The sequence below is a fragment of the Styela clava genome, chromosome 4 (genome assembly GCF_964204865.1).
Source record: "Styela clava chromosome 4, kaStyClav1.hap1.2, whole genome shotgun sequence".
Classification (NCBI taxonomy): Eukaryota; Metazoa; Chordata; class Ascidiacea; order Stolidobranchia; family Styelidae; genus Styela; species Styela clava.
Genome location: NC_135253.1, coordinates 13,300,452 through 13,316,362, shown reverse-complemented (window position 1 = coordinate 13,316,362; position 15,911 = coordinate 13,300,452). Strand labels below are relative to the sequence as shown.

Sequence of the window (15,911 nt, the reverse complement as noted above, 5' to 3'; positions counted from 1 at the left end):
TTTTTTTTTATTAACAAATGAATCTGATCGCGTTTCTCAATATGCCTGGCCGAAAGTCTGGTAATCATGAAAAACGAGTTATTTTATATCGGTGCTTAAGTTTAACCCTTATTTTCTATGTAACTGCTAAGTCAAAATCAAATTTGTTTTATGCAACGTAATCTGTAGACCCGTGGTAGTTTATCTCCATCGAGCAACCAGTATATATTCTAGGGGATTCTATAGTTTTAGGTTTCAAGAATAACGACGGCCTCTGTTAATTTATTTATGTTTTGAAGATATTATCTAGAAACTAAGTGAAGGTTATCCTTCCGTTCGAAGAAAGACTTGTTTGTGCAGAACTTGATTGTTTCTGATTGGCCGATTTTATTTGAGCTGTACCACTGAGCGTTTAAACTTCTGCATTTTTCACACTGTACTTCACTGCTCGGTAAGCGTAAATTGCATAAAATAGTTTTAGTATGCACGATTGCGGACTTATGTTAACGTTTCCAAAACCTCCTCACCATTTAATCGATGGGGTTCAAATGCAATCTCTGTGTGTATTTGTTTGTTCTTTCGTGATATGATTGTTTGCCACTCTTAGTCACAGTTATATGTCAGAGTTGGAGTTTTAAAAATCATAAAAATGTTTTATGAAATAATTTTGCCTAATTATTAGTTTTGGGTTTGTCTGCCAATAATGTGTGTAGATAGTGAAACACACTGCAGTTGAAAAGAAATAATGTTTTGAGAAGAGAGTGCGGGTATTATGGAAGATTTTTTTTGTGTTTTGCAACTATTACCACTAGCGTTTTAATACTTAACATCTTTATCAACTTTAACATCTTTTGTATGATTAATATTTATTATGAAAACTTGAAAATATGCTTTGTTGAATCAACTAAATTTTATTTTCAGTAACCCAAAGGTACATATCGCATCTTGTGTCATATCATTGCACTTTATATATATAAATATATATTCAGCTTTATGCTATATTTATAATTTTTCATGATCATATATATATATATTCCGTCAGTTTAGCATATTTACAATTGCAATCAATCGTAAATGCCACAGAATTAAAAATATACTTGCCGTTGCTGTCATTCAACAATGGCCGAGATGAGTGCGGGTGTGGAAAATTCTGCACGTTTGCAATGTATCTCGGTCGTTCTGAAGAAATGCGTGGTGTATGATGAGGCAAGAATGAAGAAGTTGGCCTTCTTGCTTCGCGATGATGATATCATTACCAAAGGTATTACGATCACTAATAATCATGATTTTTTTCTGTAATACACTGGTTTATTCCTCCTGATATTATATTGACCCAATCATTTCCCCTAACATATTACTTTTATACCTAAAAACCATGTTTAATACGATGAAATTCTACTTTTCACGATGTTGCCAGCGCTAATAGTTAGGAGTTGAATTTAAAGAATAGCCGCAAAACTTTCTCTCAGAAATTTATTTCCAACATTAGTGGTAAAATTTGTATCGTTACACGTCGTCTAATGATATAAACAAATTTTATGGTCATTGACGATCGGGGATGTTAAAAGGCCATAATTTAATATTATATTAGTCGCATTAATAGTAAAACAGAATTTTTTTATTGATCGGATAAAACAGGCGGTTCGACATTTATTAAATATGCATATCACATTGGTTGCCTCGATGCCTAATTTTTCGAATAAAGAAAAACAGTGTTAAATGTTTTGCATGATTGGGACTAAACATCCTTTTGTATGTGGGTACAAATACTAGACTGTGAAATATCTTAACAAGTAAACACACTTGAGGGTGAAGTTTGGAATAAATCTTATCACAAGAAATGTTTGTCAAATTGAAAATTGTTATGAAAATTTAAAATCTGATGATATGATAATAATCTGTCTAGAATCCATATTTCATCACATATTAGAATCATATCATTTTTTTCTTTATTATAATTCTAATATATTCATAAACTATTCGCAAAATCTCTTCATTGCAAGATGAACGAATTGAAATCATGAAGATGAGAAAAACGAAAGGGAGTTGTGAATCTATTGGAAGAATTATTCAAATTGTTCAAGAGAAAAATAAAGATGTGTCATGTTTTGTTACTGCCTTGAATGATGAGGGTGAGTGCTTATTTATCATAAGGTAAACTGTAATGTTAACAGAGATGAATTATTCAAATACATTGGGAAATGTATAATCCATTGTGCATTTAAGTTTTTTTTCTATATTTATCAAGTTCCATAAAATAATAATAGGCAGTCAATTAGCACTTCTCCCTTGACTATAATCAAAAATTTGATCTGGATAGATGAACATTAAAATTATTTTTGGATTATAGTGAGTTAGAATGAAAATTGCTTGGCAGATATTTTCACATCTAGTATGTAAATGCATTATTGTCTCACTGCATGAAATTATTTACATTTTTCAAATCTTAAATACAATTTATTTTGTATATTCTTATATTTTTATATACGGTTGAACAAAGCATTTACAAAAAATTAAAAATATATTTTGAATAGACCTTGAAATGAACGTGAAAGTTACAGAACTTCTGTCTGTGATATGTAGCCAAGCTTTCAATGAAAGTCATGTTTCTTTAATACAACCGTTGAAAGGAACTAGAGACTTACAATGAAATTCTCAAACAACTCATCGTGGACATTTGGCAAGATAAAGCAACGTAAGATTTGTCTCATATTTGATATTTCATTCACCTGATGCATTCATTTTTGACTCTATATACAATTATATAATACTTCAAACATTAAAATCAATGTACAGAGAGATGACAGAAAACACTGACTGGCCTCTTCACTTTATTCAATTTTGCATCACCTCTACTGATAACGAAGAAAAATTGGATTTATTTCTCAGTGCCGCCAAAATGGTGCAACATCCGGTTTGTATTAATGATTGCTATTTAGTTATGTTTAAGCTGTTGAGTTGTCGGTTCATACAACACAAAAGTTATAGTTTATTGAAATGCTTTGTGAAATTTGTATTTTTGCATAACTTGTATTTATTTTTGATGTTTTGTATTTTCACTGACCTGTTTATAGATCAAATGTGCAAAAAATTAAAACACTACTGAGGATTTGATTAATAATAAACGAATATGCAAATTAGGAATAACTGGTGATAACACATATAACTTGATTAGATATGGATAGTTGTTATTGAACAAGAACATTATAAATTAAATTTATGCTACAGGTTGGAACTATTGCTGATGAAGAGTTTAACCAAGAATTGTGTGAGAAGGAGGGTAATATTTTAACCTATGAGATTTACTATGGTTAATTAAAAATAGGATATTTTGACTGTTATTTGACCTTACATCTCAACTGAAGGAAAATGAATATTACACACAATGGCCACTGAAAGACACATCATTACAGACGCATCGCAGCTATTAGTTTATCCCATTTTATTTCATTCTTTCTAATAAATGCAGGAATGAGTAGAACCTTGCTACATATATTCATGATGATTTTTTCTTTTTCCACTACCCATTTTTTTTTACAAAACTTAATATAATAATACCTCAAAATCAAAGCTTAACTTAAATTTACAACTTCACAGACATGGAATGAGTTTCTTTTTGAATAATAGCATGTTGGATAACATTGTGATATTTTATTTATGTTTTTGAAAACATTTTACACTCTATATTTCCCTTATTATTTCCACCAATGAAATACAAACACATCCTGTTGAATCTGAGAATTGTATCTCTTACTTCAAATGACTTCTGTTTACATATTAACATTACTCTACTTATTTCTATTCAATTACTCTACTGTTGTTAACTTTTGTCTTGTTCAATTTTTGAGAGGTTCTTTTAACTATTAACAGAAGACCTAAATATCCTTTTGATTTATGTAAACTGGGAAAGGTTATTGTAATCATTAAAAGAAGACGTGAATATCTTCTTTTGCTATTGATGAGTTGACAAAAACACAAACATGAAAAGTTCAATGTTTCAATATTCAAAATGCACTACCTTATCTATGTTAGGTTGATAGTTGGAATGGCCATTTATTCTAGTACATGACATGATGGAATTGTAATCCAAAATTTTTATGTTTTGAAGTTTATCATTGTACTATCAATTCTTCATAAACAGAAGGATATCAAACGCATGAAGAAATGCAGAATGATAAAAACTCTCTCATTCAGAACAATGAACAGGCAACAGAAACTAGTCATGGTATGTCATTATTGAAAAAATGATATGCCATTTCTTATAGAAAAAAGAACTAAATACTCTCCATAGAAAAGAGGAGATCACCTTCTAAAAAAATGCAAATTTAGCTTTATTCAAAACAAAAACAAGCAAAAAATAGAATAGAAGCATCTTTTAAAAACTTTTTTGATACCAATTGTCCCGCATACTAAAAGTGAAGCAGTACTCAGTAATTTTAATTTTTTTCTAAATAAACTTACCGATTGTTTTTCAACTGTTTTTTGGTACTTGTGATTTTCTTTTGTTACAGATATATAGTCTGTTCCATTGCATTACAAACGGTTCACTATGCTATGCAAATTCATATTATTGTTTTCCTTTTATTCATTTTAATATTTTGTTTGCTTTTGCTGACTATAAGTTGTTTAATGTCAGTAGTCTGCTGGTGTAGAAAGTAACGTCGTCAGAGTATCGATTTATTTTTTTGGAAAACAATACAGATTTACCTTTAATTCATTATTACGGCTGAACCAGATTCTAAACTTAGAGGTGCTGGTAATAAAACTACATCTGGAAAAAAGAAAACAGAACTTGGTTTGCAGATTATTAACAACTTACTAATAATATCTTTCTAATATCAACAGGTGGAACCTTATTTATTGATAACAATAATATTTAATATTGTTAAAATATCCCCAAATGAATCCGACTTCGCATGTTAAACTTTGAGAATCACTGACAGACACATCATCACAGACACTTTACAGCTACTAGTTTATCCTATTTATTTCATTATTCCAATGAATGCATAAATGTGTATAATCTACTACAGATATTCATTATCATTTTTTCTTTTTTTACTACTCAAATGTTGAACAAAACTTAATATTATAATACCTCAAAATCATAGCTTAACTTGAATTTACAAATTCACAGACATGAAATGAGTTTCTTCTTGCCATTTAGCCCAATTCTATCCCACATTTACAGGAATAAAGTTGAGAATAATAACATGTTGAATAACAGCGTGATTGCTCATTTACAAACCCTAGAGTTTTTCAAACATTTTACACACCATATATTCATAATATTTCCAATCGAAAACAAACACATTCTGTCGAATCTAAGAATTGTTTCTATTACATCAAATGACTGCTGTTTACATATTTCTTTTTCATTGCTCTATTGTTCTTAATTTTTTCTTTTATAAATTCTGGTGGGTTCTTGTAACTAGTGTAATAGGGATATGAATATCTTCTTTTGCTATTGATGAGTATTAAAAACGTATAACACAAACACGCAAAGTTTAATGTTCAAAATACACTTCCAAAGTTCGATGCCCAGAATTTTTAGTTGCCATCAATAAAGGAAAATAATATAAAAATGGTATAATAGTGTTGATTAGTGTAAACAAGAACAAAAGATAATATTGAAGATTGTAGAATAATTTGCTAATCTACCTAAATCAATTGAAACTTCGAATCAAATCAACAACATTCAAATTAAATTAAAACAATGCTGAAAAGAAAAACATCGAAAATCAAGCACTTGCTAATATATAACTAATACTATTCTTAACATTAAAAATGTATAACAAAAACTTGAATATTACAGTAACTAATCCAAATATGATCTAGACTGTTTGGGGTGACTCCCAATCAAAATTTGTTAACTTCACTATAGATTGTGTCACATAAGTTGTCACTTGTGACTATGCCCATGTGTTTGTTCGATTTGTAGTGTTTGAGGCCGTGCTTTAAGTTAATGATTCTATAAAGTAACATCATAGTATTTTATGTATTTTTTATAAAGGAGGCTTGTAGGATCCTCATTTATTCCTCAGTGCACTTTGGTTATTGTAATAGCTATCACTACCAGATACACAGACTTAGATTAATGCATAATCAACCAGGGCATATACAAACCCGAATGGAACATGGGGAGTTTTAAAAGTTTCTAGCACACAATCAGTCTTCTTTGTTTCTTCTCCTTTAAGTTTAAAAGTAAAAACTCTTGTTCTTAAAATATTATTTTTAATGTGTTTATTAATTAAAAAACATATCACCTCTTAGCTAATTCTCAATTACCTCATTAAAAAGACTGCAGAAGTCTCACCAAAATCAGACCTAACTTTTGTTGTTTTGTGTTTTTTTAGATGCAGTTTGTGCCATTGCATTAATTGTTTGCTGTTCTATTCAATGCAATATTTTTTTTTGTCTTTATATAAAACTACAGATCCGCTTTTTTCCTAATGCAGCTAAACCAGATCCATAAAAGTAACTTCTTAATGATAATTTTATAGATGACTTAATATATCTATTAATCTCAAATAAACTAACATACCCACATGAATTGTGCAGTGATTTTATTGAAGAAATGTCCTGTTTATACTGTTTTATATTTTCAGGGGAATAGTTGCTTTAATCATTGTTTCTGGCAATTTATCGATTGTTGGACTACATTACTCCTATTAACCTTAGTGAAAGAATGTTGGATTTAAATTAGAATTTAGATCAATTTAGAGATAGCTCGAATTTAGTTGCTAAAATATTTCTTCCATTCAAATTGCAATGTGTCAAAGATTGCATGGTTAGTAATTCCGGGTCTTAGTTAAAATTACTACTCCTACTCCTATCATAAGATGGTAATGGTTACAATTGCAGTATTTGCAGATATTTATGAAATTGAAGTGCTGAAAATTATGCACTATAACTATAATGATAAATTGCTTATTGCTGTTACTTGCCATTTTGTGAAACTGAGTGCAATTCACCCATATGCATACTTGGGGTTCTGTCAATAGTTCATTTTATTTAACACACTGCGACACCAGTAATACACAAAATTCCATAAAGTTTATGATACAAAACTTTTAAATGCACTGTTACTATTCATTCAAAAACTATAATATATTCAAATAAGAAACAACCATTGAATAATCTTCACCTCAGTTCTTATATATCTCAGTAATTCTCTTTTTGTGAGGCATATTTTTGGGACGGTTTTCCATTATAATTTTGCAACAAATTGATGTTGCTTTTATCTGGTCTTATCAATCTCAATCTCTTTAGATGTTTTTAAATTTTTTCATTATTATCATGTATGTCCTATTCATCAAAATGTCTTTAGTGTGACTTCTTCCCACTACATCACTGATATAGGTATTTCTCTTGTCCAAATATCCATAACTTCAAGAACAATTCCCGTAGTGTAGTTGCTGAAATTCTCCATTCAGTTATCTTTGATTTGCAGCGTCATGTTAGTCAGCAATGTAATTGTTGTAATTGTGCTCTCTCGAATCGATTTATATTTTTCAAATTATATTCATTTAATATAACACTTTGAAAAACTAGTTTATATTATTATTTTTTTTTTTTTAAATTATCTGCTACTAAATGCATCAATTGGGGGGGGGGGGGCTGACATAATGACTTGATAGTCTTCCACGGCCTCTCGTCAACCAGGGTTTATACAAAACCCAACAAGACATAGAAAATTCCTGAAATGTTCTAGCACACAATCAGTCCTCTTTATTCATTCTCCTTCAAGTCTAAAAGTAGAAATTGTGTTTGTCTATATTGTGTCTTTCAAATATTATGTTTTTTCTTACATGATTTAAATTTTGTTGTTGTTGTTCAATTGTCAACCTGTCTAAGGACAACACTGTCAATTCATGAAGTACAATGAAATTGATGTCATTAGTGCTTTTAGTGGAACAACTACACTCGAAGATTATATATTTTATTTATTTTAGATGAGAAAACACCACATGTTATTGATACGGCAGATGGTGAACAAGAAATTGGTAGGTTTGAATGATATTATTTGTAAAATTTTTGTTTAACATAACGTAGATTCCTTATGTCAAATATAAAAAATGTAGTAGAGACCTGCATTCGGAATTGAACCAATGTTTTCTAAGGCCTAAAATAGATTATAATAATATAACTTTAATATAGAATGGAGAGTAAATAAAAAAGCATGTTGTGGGTGATGTAAAACCTATTTTATGACTCGCCAAGGCTATGATTTCATCTGGATATTTTTGGATTACAGTTTGATATTCCTATATGTGATATCATCAATCCTTAAATACAATTTTGGTAAATTAAATTATTTGTTAAATCATTTTTCAAGATTCGATGTCAGATGATGACGAAGACGATGATGATTCAGAAGTAGATGTGATGGAAGAGCATCAAATGGGTACGTTTCCATTTTTTGTATAATTGTAAAATTAGAACTTCTGTCAAAAATATGCATATGTCACACTCACAACCCAAAATGGTCTGACTGGAGTCAGTGTCATTTGCAAGAAAAAATATGAATCAAACATGCTAAATCATGATTGAATATCAATTCTAGATATTTTTACAGCCATTACAGCTTTTCTCACAAGTCTCAAGTTTCAATAAAATTTTGTGTACATATGAAGTTTCTTAAAACAAGTAAAGATTAACTTAAAGTTTAACAAATATAGCTTGGAAATTCTTTTGATAAGTTGGTATAACTTTTTCACATTATTGTAAGTTTTCATAAATAATGTGATACATGACCGAATGAAAAGTAAAGGTTTATTTGACTGTTGCAACAAAAAAGTCTTATTATATCAACTCAATAAAATTTGAAAGAGATTCGGGTAATTGAGAAATTTATCAAATAGTGGAGTTTCTAAAATTAATTGATATACCAGCAATATTATGGCGAAGTCATTTTCTTTTCTTTAGCTATCGAATTTTTGTTGTTTTCTAAACTTTGTTTTTATCTGATACCTTCTATACAGAGTGTAAAAAATACATTACATGTCAGCTGTTTTAGGAATAAATTATCATAGATTGAAATTTCAATATTGGCATTAGTATCTTATTTAGGAAAAGTTTTCAGGTAAAAAAGAGCAATAATTAATTTGTATGTATGAATATCGTTTTTCAAATTAATGAATGTCTACCCAAAATTACAGAAATGTTGTTTTCCAATGATCAAGGTGTGCCAGTCATTCCTACTGCCCCGAGTTTTGAAGATGTTCTGAACAAATCAAATTCGACAAATGTAGACCAACAATGTAAGCTTAATTACTGCTACAATAATATTCTAGGAAAATGTTGACTTTGTTGTCTTTATTTACTTTCGAGGATGGATATTATCACAGTTAAAAGATTTATAATAGATATTGCAGTGAATTATAGGGAAGTGGAAAATTTTTGATATTCTCTTTTTTTCTGTTTTTTCCATGGCTGATAATGAATATATATTGGTGGTTTGAAAATGTATTTATTTATTATTTATTTGAAAATGTTATTTAAACAAATTGTATCATTTGTGTAATAATTCATGGTAATATCATTCTGATTTACACTCTATTGCTTCAGGTTTAAAAAAAAATTTAAAGTTTTCTGTTCTTGACTAAAGAATTATTTGACTGTAAAGAATTTTTTGTTCAGACCATGGTAAAAAATTCATTATTAATCATCTCAATTATTATTAAATTATACATAATTCAATTCACAAAATTTTTTTTGTATAGATGCTTTATGCTTTGAAACCTGAAAATAATTAAAATAAAATAGTAGACAATAAGAGATAGAATTCCAATACATGTTATTGTGAGGGTTCATGAAAGTACTGTATTAAAATTTTATATTGCATTGTCATTTATTCATTTTCAGTCAATGTTGAATTCAGAGTAATTCCTACAGAATTACCTCGTTTAAAGTTTGGTGGAAAAATGTCGATTGAGATTCATGGCCAATTCTATCCAATGAAAACGCACAAGTATAGTGTTTTCATTTGAAATATGTTGCTTTAGGTAAAGCTTTGCTTTTGTTTCTAATTTTTTTTTTTGTTTAGACATGGATATTACAGTATTAATGTTGTCACACAAAATGAAGATTTGGGTTATGTCTATTGTTACACAGACAAAAGTAATAAATATATTTATGAAAAACTGCCTAGTTCAGGGAAAACAAAGCTACGTGAACGATCATTTACTCCCGGTAAGACTGTTTACACCAAATTCAATTTATAAATTTTCTAAGGTAGAAAACTTTCAGCTTGATTTTTCACTTTCTTTTTATTTACATTTTTGTCATTGCAATAAATATTGAAGTGCTTCGATCTTACATTTCAGGTTTCAACATTGTGCAAGACATCGCTTGTTTTTCAAAAACATCTTGGATTGTAGATACATGGAAAAAAAAACTGTCTTCAAAATATCCGAAATTATCTTCCATCTGTAGAAACTGTATTGCAACAAAAAATTTCATTTAAAGATGAGATTTACTATTGGGTTCACAACTTGAAACTTGGCTGGAAAATTTCATCTCCAGTCCATCAGTTTATTTGCAACAATGAGGTAATATTTGTGAATTGTTGGGCCTGCATTTACTGCCTAATCAAAATTGGGGTAATTTTCAGTCCAATTTTGAGTTTTGTGCTTGATTAAGAAATTTAAATGTGAAAGTGATACAGAATTAATTGTTGAATAATCATAAACTTAATATTTATCCCATTTCCATGTGAATCTGTGTGGAGGTACCATATTTCTCAGCTAATTACTCTACCTGGCAAATGAGACGGAGTCTTATTTTAGCACTAAAAAAGAGGGTTTTTCCATATAGTCTTCCAATAAAATGGAAAAGATTGCTTCTCTGTTGGTCAGTTAAGCACCAATATGTATCAATAATTTTATATTGATAGAACCAGGTCTTGCTTGTTTCAGGTATAATATTACACAGCATTCATTCTGTGAATCAGGTGTGATAAGTACTGCGCTGTATGTTCATGGGTTAGTTAACTGCTGTATTTTCCAGTCAGGTGTCCATTTTTCTTAAATCGGCAAAACCGAAGAGTGATAGGACAAATAACAGGTGGCCATACAAAGACAATTAAATAATCTTGATTGACAGACAGTTTGGGAGCAGGAATACATTATAAAATATATCAACCCATATATTGAAAAGACTGTGCCAAAAATAAACCGACCCCAGAATAAGTAAAATAAGTATAGTCGCCCAATAAGACGGTCCCCCCAAAATCAGGCCAAAAAATTGGGTCCAGAATAGTGACTTCTTAGTCGGAATATACGGTATTTTGTTATATCAAAGTGCATGCATTTGGAAGAATTGACTAATTCAGAGGGCCACCCCTTGAATATGCTTTCTGACGGACTTTCTTATTTCTTTGAATGAAAAACCCATTCTATTAATTATTTTTAATTTTACATATACATTTTATCTAATAAATTGAATGAAAAATGTTACAAAATTATTGGATATAAATTTATTTACAGGAATTGGAGCTAATGCTAGAGAAATGGATTGTTACAGTTCAGAAATTTTCTTCAGATGATGTGGAGATACATTTGTTCAAACACATTATATGCTGTATAGCCATCATCAGAGCTTTTTACTTGGAACATCATGTCATCCAAAGCTATAATCTGTATTCAGCTCTTCGTGATGGGCTGAATATGTACGAATTAGTAAAAGAATCTCAGATACGTTTATATCATGAAATAGAAAAGGAATTCCAATTTTTATACAATGGGTTGGTGTTTTATCAATTTCATGCGTATGTTGACTTTCTTATTTTTTATAAGTGAAAACGACATATTATTTTGCTATAATCAAAATCTTTGAATGAACAATATTTTATTATAAGTTATCATACAATTATACTTATATTAACTGAAATGAATATTTCGAATCTTTCAGGGTCCATCCACTTCATGAAGTTTGCGAGAGTCTACAACACTTTCTAGTCAAAGGTCTCTTCATTCTAGTTCTACCGGCATATTGGCTTATTGCAGAAAAAGGACAATTCAAGGACCAACTGAGATTCAGGATGCCCGATTTACTCTTAGATAGAGCCATGCTGCCAGATTTGAAACAAAGCTCATGGGGAAAATATAAAGAAGTTTTGTCAACTTCAAAACAGCAAAAGTAAGATGAATGCAAATTGTAGTTCCATGATTGCTTTTAATCTTTTTTGGTGCTAGTAAAACCTTGCATTGTCTCACTTACTTCAATCACATTATAATATAAGTTGTGTGTTCCTGTTATTCGACTTCTTCTACATAGACTAGTTTTTATGCGCAGAGCAGCATTTAGAAAAGTTTCAAAAACAATCCTCTTTTGCTTATTCAACAACTGTTATTTTTTCTTCTATGATTTGTATAGCTAAATGGATTTCATTTTATTGAAGAAAATTAAAAGAACTCAATGGAACCATCCAAGTTATCTCACAAGTTCATCCATGGATAGTTGATACATTTCAATACTTTTTGACTTCAACATCCCTGATTGATCTGCTGATGAATAAAGTTTCTAGCATCAACAAATTTCAACTAGATTCAATATTTCAGCACATTTTGCCATTGTTAGATCCTATTCCACGTCCAAAACTATCTGCAAAAATAATTTCAGTAAGTGAAATAAAATTTGAATCACAATTGATATTTTTTTCCAACTGTGACTGCAGAAATATGTTGTGTTTATAACAAGGTAACTCAAATAAAAAGGAAACATAATTTTGACCTAATTCTAGGACTTACACACCCTGTAAGAAAAAATTTCTAAATTTGGTAAACAAATTTTTTATTATATTAGTGCTTAATAATAATAATTGGAAATGTGCAAAATAATTGTGAGTACCGTAATCATTATTAGTACTTATATAATTATACAGGTGTCAAAATCATATCTAATAATTGTGTTATTGTCACATTCAACTATGTATTGGCATGTTCAATCCCACATTAGCAATTTGGCATTTGTGATTTATGCAGACCAAAGCATCATTCACCCTATTGATATCATTGAAGAGGCAACTTGCATATTTTGATATACCATACAATCATACATTTACCATACATTTTTATGTTTCTTTAGTTGGATGTTGGGTTTTAAGTTGGGTAAAGTTTTCATAGGTTCAAACTTTAAAATAGCATTTGGTTAACATCTTTTTTTGACTTAAGATGATGTAGATGTAATGCTAAAATACGCTCATAATTTTCTATTCCAAACATTTAAGAGCTGAAAAAAATATTTGAGAAGATAGTACTATAGAAGATAGTAAATTAAGTGTAGAATACTTTTACCCATATAAATATATGGTTTCTATCCAGGAATACGCTGCAAAAATTTTGAAACTTCATTATTATCTTTCTGCTCGTTTTGGCAAATTAATGCAACCAGAATTTTTGAAAAGGTGAGATTTTACTACCTTTGTTCTATCACGTTTAATTTTATATTCTTACTTGAATTTCTGCATTATTTTCCTGTAAGTATGCATTATTTTCAACTGACTTTAACTCTAATAAATTATTTGACAAATTTGTTCCCATACATAGCTTGTATATTTTATTAGTCTGAATTTGTTAGTTATAATCTGTTAGTGATTCAAGAGTCTTGCTGCACACCAACACAAATATATTTCTGTAACGTTTCGTCTGACCAAGGTCAGACTTCTTCAGACATACATAATTCAACTACAACACGAAAAGCAGTTACATGCATATTTAAACAATCATAGTAGAATTATAGGAGTCACGCATGTTGAATAATCAATAAAATCTGTGAATTTCTTGATTAAATAACAGCGGGTGGCCGAAATAAGTGTCATTGATGAGATCTCTCTCTTTGTTTTATATTTAGCAATTGAAGTCCAAATTACACAATGGTGTTTTATTTCTCAGTATTGTATAATGCAGACCAGAAAAGTTGTCTGTGTGTCAAATGTAATATAGTGATATTTTGTCTGTTATTAGCATATCTGGCCATGCATGATCCAATTCTGAGAAAAAAATATATTAGGTACAAGAATTGATTTAAACAATGAATGAAAATATCTAAACTTCCTTAATATTCATCCCTTGTGGCTCGTGTGTCCCGAAAAGATGAATGTAATGGGATTCCTTGTTCTTTCGATAAATGTGGTCATGAAATAGTTTTTCAATGCCAATGACACTCAAATCTTTAAGCGAATGTCCCGGTTGACTGAAATGGGCGCCAACAACCAGATCTTTGTTTTGGGTTTTTATACTTCTAATATGCTCAGTTATTCGGTATTTTAAATGTCTTCCCGTTTCTCCTATGTATTGCATGCCACACTTTTTGCAGCTTATCAGGTAGATTACATTTTCCGAGTTGCATGTAACTTTTTGACGAATCCTTATTTCTGCTGTCTTCTGTTTGTTTGTTGCAATTTTCCTTTCTTCTGAATATTGGCAGGTACTGCACGATTTTCTGCCACATTTGAAAAAGCCTGGATTCTTTTTAACGGGAGTTTCTGGTTTCAATTTTGCTCTGACTAATTTGTCCCTTAGTGTGGGGCATTTACGATAGGCTAATCTTGGTGGTTTTGGGAAAATTTCTTTTAGTCTATCGTTGTTATCTAAAATGTATTGGTAATCTGAAAATATTTTTCGAAGGTTTGGTTGGGTCGGGTGATAGTTTGTGATGAAGGGAAGCAAAGTTTCTTTTTTGGTTTCAGTTTTTGGGATTAAAAGGAGTTTTCTGTCGAGTTCTTTTGCAGATTGTATTGCATCGTCAACTAAATTTTCTTTGTAGTTTCTCTTTGTGAGGTATGTTTTCATTATTTTTGCATGTTTATCAAAGTGCTCATTTGTTGAACAGGTTCTTCTTATTCTGATGAATAGACTTTTTGGAATATTTTTAGTGACATGTTTAGGGTGGCAGGACGATGGCGAAAGATACTGGTGCGAGTCGGTTTCTTTGCTGAAGATTTCTGTTTCCAATTTGTTGTTAATGATATGAACCTTAACATCCAAAAACGTAATCCAGTTTGTTGAGCATTCGAATGTAAATTTGATTGTTGGATGTAAAGAATTTGCTAAGGTAACAAATTCTGATAGTTTCTCTTTGCCATGTGTCCATATAAGAAAACAATCATCAATAAAGCGGCAATAGTACTGTGGTTTTAAAGGGGTTTTGTCCAATAAATTGGATTCCAGGTTTGCCATAAAAATGTTTGCATACTTGGGTGCCAATTTTGTTCCCATCGCAGTTCCCTGAATTTGAAGGTAATGTTGTTCGTCAAAAACGAAGTTGTTGTTTGTCAGGACTAAGTTGGCTGCTTTTGCTATCCAGGGGATTTCTTGTTTGTCTTCGTTGAATCTGTTGAGGTATTTTTCCATTGCTTCTATGCCATCGTTGTGGGGGATGTTTGTGTAGAGGGAAACTACGTCCATACTCACTAGTAAAGATTCCTGTCCTATTGTTTTGATTTTTTGTAAATGATTTAGGAAATCCATGCTGTCTCGAATATATGAGGGTATAACTCTTTTACACATGAGCGGAGTCAGTTTATAATCTACATAGGCCGAAAGTTTTTCTGTTGCTGTGCCATTCGTTGATATTATGGGACGACTAGGGTGATTTTCTTTGTGTATCTTGGGTTGGAGGCGTAGGCGACCTGGTTTGGGGTCTTGTTAGTTATATTAATAATTTTTAAAACTATTTTTGATTGATAATTGATTCAATAACCTAAATTTTTCAATGTCTTTTTTTGTTTATTTTTAGCATATATTGTAGCTGTCATGGCTAAAATAAATATATACCAAAGGTATATACCAAAAATATTCGTTCACTGTGACATTAGGCCTAACATGATTTTAAATATGGAACACTTGATCAATTGATGCTAATGTACATGTTCATGGGTAAACTATCCAACTAATTTAATATAATTTAACCAATATCATTGGTCATTT

The 15,911-nt window shown here is 30.3% G+C and overlaps 2 protein-coding genes across 3 annotated transcripts; one reads left to right on the top strand and one right to left on the bottom strand.

Moving 5' to 3' along the window:
• Positions 1 to 1,048: 1,048 nt before the first annotated feature.
• LOC144422156 (uncharacterized) lies at positions 1,049 to 11,608 on the top strand. Of its 2 annotated transcripts, XM_078112029.1 has the most exons (13): positions 1,049 to 1,240; positions 1,983 to 2,111; positions 2,514 to 2,674; positions 2,776 to 2,893; positions 3,208 to 3,259; positions 4,121 to 4,204; positions 7,935 to 7,985; positions 8,318 to 8,386; positions 9,141 to 9,242; positions 9,847 to 9,952; positions 10,028 to 10,173; positions 10,308 to 10,532; positions 11,469 to 11,608. In XM_078112029.1, the coding sequence occupies exons 4-12, from the start codon at positions 2,780 to 2,782 to the stop codon at positions 10,445 to 10,447; spliced, it is 864 nt and encodes a 287-aa protein (XP_077968155.1). In that variant the 5' UTR covers positions 1,049 to 1,240; positions 1,983 to 2,111; positions 2,514 to 2,674; positions 2,776 to 2,779; the 3' UTR covers positions 10,448 to 10,532; positions 11,469 to 11,608. The 2 variants fall into 2 exon arrangements, with proteins under 2 accessions (XP_077968155.1, XP_077968156.1); XM_078112030.1 differs by lacking the exon at positions 4,121 to 4,204.
• A 2,419-nt stretch (positions 11,609 to 14,027) lies between these two features.
• On the bottom strand, positions 14,028 to 15,452 carry LOC144421982 (uncharacterized). The gene has a single exon (XM_078111625.1). The coding sequence runs from the start codon at positions 15,450 to 15,452 to the stop codon at positions 14,028 to 14,030; it is 1,425 nt and encodes a 474-aa protein (XP_077967751.1).
• Positions 15,453 to 15,911: the final 459 nt, after the last annotated feature.

Excerpts from the sequence above, each read along its gene's own strand:
- LOC144421982 (XM_078111625.1), bottom strand. The coding sequence starts at position 15,452 with ATGGATTTCCTAAATCATTTACAAAAAATCAAAACAATAGGACAGGAA.
- LOC144422156 (XM_078112029.1), top strand. The coding sequence starts at position 2,780 with ATGACAGAAAACACTGACTGGCCTCTTCACTTTATTCAATTTTGCATC. Across the intron at positions 7,986-8,317 it reads AGATGGTGAACAAGAAATTG|ATTCGATGTCAGATGATGAC; the intron begins GTAGGTTTGAAT and ends TCATTTTTCAAG. Across the intron at positions 8,387-9,140 it reads GATGGAAGAGCATCAAATGG|AAATGTTGTTTTCCAATGAT; the intron begins GTACGTTTCCAT and ends CCAAAATTACAG.